General features: G+C 47.0%; 1 protein-coding gene across 2 annotated transcripts in view; it reads right to left on the reverse strand.

Moving 5' to 3' along the window:
- LOC100280502 (SNARE-interacting protein KEULE) overlaps positions 1-10524 on the reverse strand; it is a 91080-nt gene extending 80556 nt beyond the window's left edge. The window contains exons 1-2 of one of the 2 annotated variants that reach the window (XM_008645345.3): positions 10152-10524; positions 8798-8853 (exon numbers count right to left, since the gene is read on the reverse strand). In XM_008645345.3, the coding sequence (XP_008643567.1) occupies positions 8798-8853; positions 10152-10221 (126 nt within the window). In that variant the 5' untranslated portion in view covers positions 10222-10524. 2 annotated transcript variants of the gene reach the window in all.
- Positions 10525-11716: the final 1192 nt, after the last annotated feature.

Genomic DNA, 11716 nt, shown 5'->3' on the forward strand with positions numbered 1-11716 from the left:
ATACTTGTACTAACAATGATGACTCTCATGTTGTTTTTACTCAGGGGTATCATCTTCGTGACCGTGGCACTATTGCAGCTCCAGAACGTTATGGGTTTCCTCGTGCTGGTACAGTAATTGCTGAACCATCATCTTATAAAGAGGCTTCTGGTATACCTGAGTGGCAGCTTGCTATGACTGATGACTTGAATGCCCTTCATCGCACATGTACATGGGATGTTGTTCCATTACCTGCTGGTGTTGTACCTATCACGTGCAAATGGGTCTTCAAGGTTAAAACCAAATCTGATGGGTCCATTGAGCGATATAAAGCTCGTCTTGTGGCCAGAGGCTTTCAACAGACACAGGGTATTGACTATGATGAGACTTCTGCACTTGTGGCCCATCTGACTACTGTCCGAGCTTTACTTGTTGTTGTAGCTTCATCTTCTTGGACTATCTCTCAGATGGATGTCAAAAATGCTTTTCTTCATGGTGATTTACATGAGGAAGTCTATATGCATCCACCTCCTGGGATAGAGGTTCCCTCAGGGCACGTATGTCGTCTCCGTCGAGCCTTGTATGGTCTTAAACAAGCTCCTCATGCTTGGTTTGAGAGATTTGTTTCTGTCATCAAGACTTGTGGTTTCTATTCTAGTGATCATGATCCTGCATTGTTCATTCATGTCACTTCACGAGGACGCACGTTGCTATTATTATATGTTGATGACATGTTGATTACAGGCGACGATCCAGACCATATTGCTCATGTGAAGGCGTATCTGAGTAAGGAATTTCAAATGTCTGACTTGGGGGCACTCAGTTATTTCTTGGGCATTGAGGTTTTGCAGACTCAAAATGGTATTTATCTTTCTTAGGCCAAGTACATACAAGACCTTCTTGATCGTTCTGGTCTTAGTGATACTCGGACTGTTGCAAGCCTATGGATCTTCACTTATCTCTTCGTCCGACTAATGGGACACCTTTGGAGAATCCATCTCGATACAGACATCTTGTTGGCAGCCTAGTTTATCTTACTGTAACCAGGCTAGATATTGCTCATGCGGTTCACATCTTGAGTCAGTTTGTCTCTGCTCCTACATCAGTTCATTATGGGCACTTACTTCGTGTGCTTCGATATTTACGGGGGACAAAAACACAATGTTTATTTTATGACTCAACTTCCCCACTTCAGCTTCATGCTTACTCTGATGCTACCTGGGCAGTGATCCTACAGATCGTCGCTCCATTACTGGTTACTATATTCTTCTTGGATCATCCCCTATTGCTTGGAAATCCAAGAAGCAAGCTGATGTATCTAGATCTAGTACTGAAGCAGAACTTCGAGCTCTGGCTACTACTGCTGCTGAGATTATCTGGATTCGTTGGCTCTTGGGTGATCTAGGCATTTCTTGTGACTCGCCTACGCTTCTTCATTGCGACAACACTGGAGCTATACAAATTTGTCATGATCCAGTCAAGCGTGAACTCACAAAACACATTGGTGTTGATGTATCATTCACTAGATCTCATTGTCATCAGAAGACCATTGATCTTCAATATGTGCCCTCAGAATTGCAGCTAGCAGATTTCTTCATAAAAGCACAAACTAGGGCAAAACATCAGTTTCATCTACTCAAACTCAATGCTTCAAATCCTCCACTTCCGCCTTGAGTTTGACAGGGGGTGTTAAGGCCCATAAAGCCCATATATGCTCGTCTGCCTATATATATGCTACAGTACCCGAGGGGGTATCTATCTCGCCTAATCAAGGTTAGTTACAGGTTGATCACAAATTTAAACAAGTCTAGTTTCACTCCTACCCATTGTGATGTTGATTGCTGAAAATCTGGATGTTGTTCAGAACATGTTCTCTTGCAATATGGCGCCCTTTCCATGTAAGTACCTTGGACTGCCGCTTTCCGTTAAGAAACTTCCCAAAAACTCCTTCATTGAGCTTATTGACAAGATTGCGGACAAACTGCTTGGGTGGAAGGCCTCTCTTATGAACCCAGCAGGGAGGGCAACCTTTTTTCTCGAACGCGCAGGAGAACTGCGCCCCATTATATATTAAGCAGAAGAAAATAGAAACAAAGGTTTACAGACCTCCTTACGGAGGCCAGAAACAGGCATACAAATATAGATCCATAAGGGGATCAAAAAACAAACTACTCAAATCTTCCTAAAGCTCTACCAAGGGTGCAGCCAAATGAGCGAGGCCTTTTGCACCAGCTACTTCCCATCTTCTTTCCTCATCCGCAGCTCTGAGACTTAAGGACATACTTGGATTGCAGCCATCAAAAATGCATTTATTTCGATGATTCCATAAAGTCCAAGCTCCCAAAATGATGAGAGAGTTAAGGCCCTTTTTTGTGAGACCAAGAACTGCTCCTCCCACCACTTCCCACCATCCCAGGAAGGAGTTTGCAGTCGGCTGTGGTGCGAGAGAGTGAAGACCGAATTTCCTGAGTAAAAGGTACCAGAATTCTCGTGAGAAGGAACATTGCACAAGGAGGTGATCCATATTTTCTTCCTCTTGATCACATAGAAGACATTTCTCTGGATGATTTAGGCCTCGCTTTGCCAATCTATCAGCTGTCCAGCATCTCTTATGGGCAACCAATCAAAGGAAGAAACGACATTTTGGCAATGCCCAAGACTTCCAGATTCTTTTATAGTGTCCAAATGTCACAGATCCCAGAAACAGACCTTCATATGCTGATTTGGCTAAATACACACCATTCGGGGCAATACTGAAGATATGCTTGTCGTCAACCTCCGGCTGCAGCTCGATGCCAGATATCAAATCCCAAAGCTGAAGGTAATCTGTCAAAACCCCAACTGACAAAGCTCCTCTGATATCAGAAATCCATTTGGCACTAACAATTGCTTCATGAACTGTCCTACAATTAATTACCCGCTTCGGAATTGCGCCAATCAGCCTTGGAAACAAATCTGCAATTCTTTTTCCATTCAGCCATTTATCCTTCCAGAATTTGGTATTGGTTCCATTCCCCACTTCAGTGGTCACTACTTCAAAAAAGAAAGCTCTAGCCTTTTTTGGGACTTGTATTTGAAGTCCAGACCAGGGGCGAGAGTGATCAGTCTTTTGTAACCAAAGCCATCTTAGTCGAAGTGCCCAACATAATTCTGGAAGACTAGAAATACCAAGCCCTCCAAGCTTTAGAGGGCGGCAGACTTTTCCCCCGACAACAAGACAATTAGGGATGAAAACGGTCGGAAATGGTCGGTAAACACTAAAATCATTACCGTTTTCATATTTTTTATCGGAAACAAAATCGAAAACGGTAACTCCGGAAACGGAAACGATATCGGTATTTCGGAAACATCGGAAACGAAAGTTTGGTGCGAAAAATACACCGGTAACGGTCGAAATATAAAATACGATCGGTAATCATATCAAACTTCATAATACAACAAAGTTGACAAAAGATCACAAAGACCACAAGTTCACAATTCATGATATAACAGGTTCACAATATAACAAGTTCATAAGGATCACAAATTTATAATATAAAAAGTTTACAAAGATCACAAGTTCACAATATAACAAGTTCAAAAAGATCACAAGTTCACAGACTCAAAGTTCACAATTCATAATATTCACTCGATCTAGCTGACATGGCATGCTTACTTATGAAATATTTTTTCCTCACATAAGGCTTTGTTTGGACACTCTAGTATTGGACTCAATCCACATGTGTTGAAGTGGATTGAGGTGTAAATTAGTTTCAATTACACCTCAATCCACCACAATACAAGTGGATTGAGGTCAATACTAGAGTACCCAAACTAGACCTAAAGAGTTTTTCACAACCTCACAGGAAAACCCTAAAACCTAGTGTGTGAAAAAGACCAAATCGTTAATCTCAACTGCCTTCCAACACCATATATCGCAAAAAAAATCTAAAGGCGTCCAAAAATACAAAAATAAGTAATCCTTATCTAGAGACGTAAGGCGATGCGAAAAATCACATGCTGGAAAATTCCGAAAATTTCCGAGACACAATTCCGAAAAATTCCGAGACACAATTCCGGAAAATTTCAAGACACAAATCCGGTAATTTCCGACAAAAACCGGTAACCGAAGGAAACGGTCGGTAAAACACCACACCGATTCCGATACCGGTTCCGATAGAAAATTCCGAAAACCGATTCCGTTTTCGAAAAATACTGTTACCGATGAATCCGATCGAAAAATTTCGAAATCGGTTTCCGGAATACCGAAAATTTCCGAAACCGTTTTCATCCCTAAAGACAATGACCACCTCTAGCTTCTTTGCGGCCTCTCCATAGAAAACCTCTTCTAATTTTATCAATAGCATCCAGTCCCCACTGTGGGATATCCACTGCCATCGCTAAATATACCGTCATGCTAGTAAGAACATGCTGAACTTGCACTCTTTCTTCCAGCCCTTGTCATTAAGTCAGCCTTCCAATTAGGAAGCTGATCAGCTATCTTATCCACGAACGGTTGGAACTGTTGCCTTGTCAACTTGTGTAAGGATAAAGGGAGCCCCAAATAACGACACGGAAAGGTTGAAATTTCACATGGCATCAAGGTTTGGACTTCGAGCAGCACCTCCTCAGAGCATCTAATAGGATACACATTTGACTTTTGCACATTATTGTGTAACTCAGAGGCATCTCCAAACAGTTGAAGAATGCTAAGAGTGAGGTCTATATCTGTCAGTGTTGGGCATAAGAAAAGGACCACATCATCAGCATACATGGAGACTTGATGGAGCTTTTTTGAACTAGAAAGCTGTTGAAGCAAACCATCATTTTCTGCCTTTGCGAACATGTAGACAAGGACATCCATAACTAAAATGAATAGCATGGGGGAGAGGGGGTCTCCCTGTCGAAGTCCCCTGTGATGCTTAATATGACGACCTGGAAATCCATTTAAAAGAATCTGAGTAGAGGAGGTGGCCAGAAGCCCACATATCAAATCCCTCCAAATCTGCCCGAAACCCAACTTCTTCATTACCTCGATAAGAAAAGGCCAAGAGACAGAATCAAAAGCTTTTGTAATATCTAATTTTAGCAGCAAGCTGGCCTTCTGATGCAGCAGCCTGGAGGTTTGTTGAACCAGCATGAAATTGTCTTGAATGAATCTCCCTTTTATAAATGCGCTCTGATTAGGTGACACCATCACATTGAGCTTGCTGGCCAATCTATTAGCAAGGATTTTGGTGACCAACTTGGCAAAACTATGCACCAAACTGATAGGCCTGAAATCTTTAATATTGTCAACTCCGTCTTTTTTGGGGATCAATGTGATATAGGCTGTATTAAGGCGCCCAAAATTGGCAAATTTCCTGCCCCAAACAGCCGAGATGGCTGCCATAATATCAGTCTTAATAATTGTCCAGCAAGCCTTGTAGAACCTTCCTGTGAATCCATCAGGGCCTAGAGCCTTATCTGAAGGAAGACATTTGATGGCATCCCAGACTTCCTGTTCTGAAATGGGGGCTTCCAGATCGGTTAGATCAAAACTAGGTATTCCAAGAGCCTCTAACTCAATCGTCCGAACCCTGTCCGTACTGTTCCCCAACAGATTGGTGTAGAATTGGTCCACACAGGCAGCTTTCTCCTCATGGGTGGTTAGGATTTGTTCCCCATCAACCAGACATGCCACAAAATTTTTTCTCTTACGATGACGGGCGTGAAGGTGGAATAACTTTGTATTTGCATCCCCATCTTTGAGCCATGAAATCCTTGCTCTCAGCCTTGCAATAGTTCTCTTGCAAGATGATAATAGTAATGCCTGTTTCTTGAGCCTGAGTTTGAGCCAGCGTTCAGCAGGGCTGAGCACTCTACCATCCTGCGCTATTTCCAGCATATGGAGGATTTCTTTAGCAAGAGCAAGTTGGGATCTCACGTGCCCGGCCTGCTTTTCGCTCTAGGCCTGCAAACTTTTTGCAGCTCCTTGTAACTTCATTTCCAGGGACTTGAAAGGGCATGTAGCCGACTCAATAGAATTCCATGCGGCAAGGACAATAATATCCTGAAACCCCTCAAGCTTGGTCCAGAAGAATTTAAAGTGGAAACGCCTTTTTCCGGATTTATTATCCCTAAGCCCCAGGAGTAGAGGACAATGATCTGAATCTTGTGAGGCAGTACTCTGAAGGAGAACATTGGGGAAGAGCAACTCCCAATCCACTGAACAAAACACTCTGTCTAGCTTGACCAGTATAGGCACATTTTGTTGGTTGGACTAAGTGTACTGCCTGCCATGCAAGGGAATTTCCTTCAGGGCCATATCCTCAATTAATCTTCGAAACCTACCCATCATTGCTCTGTTGAAATTATTGTTGTTCCTATTTGAATCTTTATAAATGAGGTTGAAGTCGCCAGCCAACATCCACGGTCCAAGACACTCAGCCCTAATGTCTCTGTTAGCTATCTGTGTGCTACCTGTGTATATGGGCCTAGCCCACAGCCCACTAGGGGATATTATTATTGTAGCTAGGGTTAGGGTTTGTGCAACAGAGAACTCTATCCTCTCACATGGTATCAGGCCTTCTCCAGCCGCCGCCACCCCCACCCCCTCCAGTCGCCGCCTCCCCTCCCCCACCCCTCCATGGCGGGCCCACCGCCGCCCCCCCCCCCCCCACCCCTCCTCTGCCGCCGGTGAGGCCTTCCCTCCCCTCTCTTACCGCGCCGCCCTTGCTCCCGTCCATCCGGTCGCCGGAGCGCTGCCGGGCTTCCCAGTGCCCATGGCGGCTCTTTCTCCAACGGTCGGCGCGTCGCCGCCCCTTGCCGCCCCTCCCCCTCAGCGCAGGAGCACCGCCGCCCCTTGCCGCCCCTCCGGCGCCCCTCTCCCTCGGCGCAGGAGCCCCGGCGCCCCTCCCCCTCGGCACAGGAGCGCCGTCGGGCCTCGCCGGAGGGCCGCCTGGGCCCACTACACCTTCGGTGTCTCTATCCCCTGCGGCAGCAGCACCGCCGACCCTCCCCTCCATGGCCAGCGCGCCGCCGGCACCTCCGGCCTCCTCCTCCGGTCCTGCGCGCCCCGTCGCTGCTTCCATCTCACCGCCGGGGCACGCCTTCGTCCTCACCGCTGCGCTGCCCCCCACTGCGAGCCACCCCCACCGGCGCCGACCCCATACACCACCCTCGCGGCCGCCCCTGGCCCCGATGGGTCCCGGTCGGCTCTTGCATTCTCCCTGCCAGACGCCGCTCTACTTCGCTCCCAGCTGCTGGCGCCGGGCTTTCCACATATTCCTCTCGACACGACCGGCGGGGGCCCCGTGCGTGGCTACCCCCTACCGGCTACGGTCTACAGTCAGTCGTCCGCCATCACCTCCCTGCGCGCTCCTTCGGATTCGGACGATGCTGCTGCCATTCTCGCTGCCACCCGTGTGGCCGTTACGGCTGCTCGCCAGCGGGCCCAGGACGCCGCCCGTGCTCTTGAGCAGGAGCAGGCGGTTGTCGACGCCATTGAGCGCCAGTACGCCAAGACCTACTGCCGTCTCGCTGGCAAGGGCGTGTCGGATGGCTCCCCCACATCCGCTCGCCACAGCGCCGACACCTTCGAGCCCGCGCCCGCCCCGGCCTCAACCCTTCGCGCTTCTCTTCATGCTCAGGCGGCGGCTCTCACCAGCATCCGGGCAACCGTCACCGACGTCCTTGCGCCGGACTCTACTCAGTACCTCCGGTGGCGTGATCAGGTCTTGCAGACCCTCCACCGGTACGCCCTCGCCGACCATGTCCTCTCAGCAGTCTCTGACCCATCAGAGGATTGGCTTCTGATGGACGAGGTGGTGCTCTCCTGGATTCATGGCACCCTCACGGCCGAACTTCAGGACATCGTTCGCGTACCGGACGACACTGCTCACCGGATCTGAGGTGCCCTAGAGGCTCAGTTCCTCGGCCACCGCCAGACTCGTATTCTGTACCTCGAGACCGCCTTTCATCAGCTTGCTCAGGGCGATCTCTCTGTGGACGAGTACTGCCGTCAGATGAAGACGATGGCAGACACTCTTCGCACCCTCGGGGCCCCCATCACCGACGAGTGCCTCGTGCTCAACCTCCTCCGCGGCTTGAGCCCTCGCTTCGATCGTGTGACGCCCATCCTCACCCGCATGAAGCCTTTTCCCACCTTTGCGGAGACCAAGAACGATCTGCTTCTCGAGGAGCTTCGCCTCTCCGCCACTGCGACCACCGCTCCCGCCACGGTGCTCTACAGCGCTCCTCGGGCTCCCCCCTCTGCCTCCGGGGGGATCCTCTTCACCGCACTCCGGTCCCCCGCCGCCTGGAGCTCTTCGGCCGCCTACTAGCTCCGGGGGGGTGCGGTCATGGTCGCGGCCGTGGTCGCAAGAGTGGACGCGGTGGCCCGCCGGGCGGCCGAGGCCATTCACCGGGTGGCTCCCAGTGGCCATCCTTCTACAACCCATGGACTGACACAATCCAGATGTGGCCCGGGCCGTCCGCGGGTACCTCGGCCCCTCGCCCCGCCACCCCTCGTCCACAATCCAGATGTAGCTTAAATGTTTCTCCATTTATTACATCATACAAACCATAAGACGCAAAAATCCACTGTGCTAAACTGATACGATGTAATCTTAGCAGACCAATCCAATAAGTAATGAAATTGATTCTCAAAGAAAAAAACTCAACGCTGGTCCCGCAGAAATATGCATAAACAAGGGATAAAACCACATCAACCAGACAGGAACAAACACAATAAATTGACAAAATGAAACTTCAAGGTAAGTTAAGTACTTCATAATACAGGACCACTTCAAGAAAACTATTCCAAATATTAGTAAAAATGGTCACTGGAAAAAAATACCTTCCATGTTGATTTCGAATTCTTCCTAGTTGATCTGAGCATTTCAAATAATAAACCTGCATTTGTCAAAGCACAAATATTTATGAATTCAGCAGCAGTAACAACAAAATTCTTTAGTCTCAAGCAAGTCGGTATATGCAATATATTAGTAAACACAAACATAAGTAGCTGCAAAAGGCCCACCGATACATATGTAAGAAGTTAAATAAAACAAACAAGACTGCACATGATACAGTGAGCAAAGATGCTAGATTACAAACTATCGAATGGATACTTAAAAAATTGTTAATAACGAGCATCTGTTCAGAATGGTGGATCGGTACAACTGCTACCTATGCATGAAAACCACTTCATATCAAGAATCCTCTTTTAGGCAATACTACATGAATTTTTCCATAAAATATGTATAACAAGATCACAGTTGTTCATAAATGCCCATCCTGAACAAATTTGAAAAGGGCATATTATTTTACAAGTTTCACATTTTGAGGTTCAAAGTGAATCATGACTCATGGATACAAAAACAAACAAACAAACTGGGCAGCAGTGAGTACACACATCCATAAGCAAACAATACAAGGAACAAGCCCATATGGAACTAGCAAATTGTTACAACAATCCCTCATATTTCAAAAGCTATTAGCCCAACAGTGTCACTATGGCCCTGTTTGGTTCCCCGTAGATAGTAGCTATCTGCTAATAATTCTCTTTTGGATCCAAACAGGTATAAATAATAGACTAGCTGATTGTTAGCTGGACCTCTAGATAATAACTATCTCACTAGTTGGATCAAATCAGATAATTAACTAATAGGTGGACCGTCAACCCAACCCTATCAATTAGCTGATAATAGTTAGCTAGCCAATAGTTAGCTAGCTAATATTAGCTATGTGCTATTAGCTAGCTAACTACTATCAGCCGATGGATCCAAAGAGGGCCTATATCTTGCCTATATTCAATCCAATAACTTAATTGATTTTCCAAGTAAAACTTTGGCCATGTTACTTCTATCAGGTATCAAATTGTTTTGCTACAGTGCTACTAGTGCTGAAGAGAGCACAGCCCACTTCATTGTAGTGTCACTACTCTCTTGATCAAGGTATCGACACACTGAAGCCAGAAGTGTGGCGAAACCAACGAGCCGTCACTCAGTTGGCAAAGCCAATGCAGGGTTAAGCACCTTTGCACGTAAAAGGTCACTACGCCGTATATACTGAGAGTAGAGGTCTACACTCCAGAGCAACAAACCGCATGCCGGTATTTCCAGCTCCGCGAGCAACTTTGCCAGATCCATTTCCAGCAGCAGCGAGACAGCGAGCAAGCAAATCGAAATCAGGATGGGAAGAGGGATTACGATCTCGCGTGATCTGGCGGAAGCTACGGTAGTCCCCACCCTGCGAGGAAGCCTCCGAGTCCAACGACATCGCGCCGGAGTCTCTTGCCTCTGCCGGCGACGCCGACTCAACCTGGATCTTCGGCCAGAGAGATGACTTGGCTCCCACTTGGAGCAGCGGCGGGGACCGGAGCGAGATGGCGACGAAAGCAACAGCGGAAGCGGGACGCGGAGCGAGATTGACGAGGCAGAGTGCGGGCAGGGGAAGCAAACGGGAGGAAGAATCGTTCGTTCTCTCGAAGAGGTCGTCGGCCGCAACCGGCCAGGGAAATTACGCTACCGCCCTGATGCTGTTTTTTTTTTTTTTGGATAACAGCCCTGCTGTTGGGTTGGTCACTTGGCCTCCAACGTAAACCACGGTTAGGAAAGGTCTCATCAGTTGGTTACAGCTTCATCGCGGTGGCATACGGAACACGTGTTCAGAAAGCAAATGATTTAGCACCTTGCCGATAGTCGACCATCTAATCAATGTGTGGAAAGTGAAAAAGACGATATGGGACATAAGATATGTATAGTCGATATTGTTTAATATAACAGTGTTAATCGGACACTGTATTTAGAGTGTTGTTTCTCTAATCCTATCGTTATTCGCTTCTCTTCGTTAAAGCGACTGTTGAGCACCATTTGTGGCATCGTACACGACCAAATGGTTCGGCTGTGGCTGGTATACAACTAGTTATTTGTTTAAATTCACTGTTGCAACTGTCCCAGTAGTAATTATTTTAGCAGTCTTGTTGCAACTGGCTTATGTCGCATGTGGCAATTCTGTCCCAGTACTAATGTGTGTTGCAGCATTAGTGTGTATTACAACTATTTTTTGTTCCTATTTGTACTGTGTGTTTTAGTTTGTTGATTAGCAATTTTTGGTTATGAAATCTGTACCATGTGTTTGTGCCCTCATGTTTTTTAAATTCTCATTTTTTCAGTGGTTTTTATAATGAATCAAGAACATAATGTCACAGACCAGCAAGGCGCTGATACTGTCTGTCGCTCTCCTCGTGTACAAAACAAGAGAAAGCAATTAGATAAAAATGAATTGAAGGAAAGGAGGAAGAGGTTAAGGTTGAAAGTCCCCTTGTCTCCTATTCAAGATGCCAAAAGTGATGATGAACAAGACCCAGATTTTGCTCCTGCCGGCGATGGTTCTGGCGACGACAATGTTGGTATTGTTGGTGGCGATGAGAATAAGGGTATAACTAAGACGCGAGCTATACGATGCTCACCTGGGAAGTTTATAAAGTTTGTGAATGCTCTATCTGATGAATTGAAAAGTGAAGTAGTTGTCGAGGGGTTTGACGGCCTACTGAGATTCAAGTCGCACTTATTGTCCAGAAAGTTGCTCAGCTGGCTGATGCGGAAGCTTAACCCAGAAACGATGAAATTAGAGATTGGTGGTGGAAAAGAGATTCCAATCACTGAGCACAGTGTTTGGTGTGTTTTGCAGTTACCAAACGTTGGCAGTGATCCCCCCCCCCATGTCTGATGCAAATGCTCGTGCCTTGCGGGACGAGCTGGTAGAGCAAATT

This window comes from Zea mays, chromosome 5, assembly GCF_902167145.1.
Source record: "Zea mays cultivar B73 chromosome 5, Zm-B73-REFERENCE-NAM-5.0, whole genome shotgun sequence".
Classification (NCBI taxonomy): domain Eukaryota; kingdom Viridiplantae; phylum Streptophyta; class Magnoliopsida; order Poales; family Poaceae; genus Zea; species Zea mays.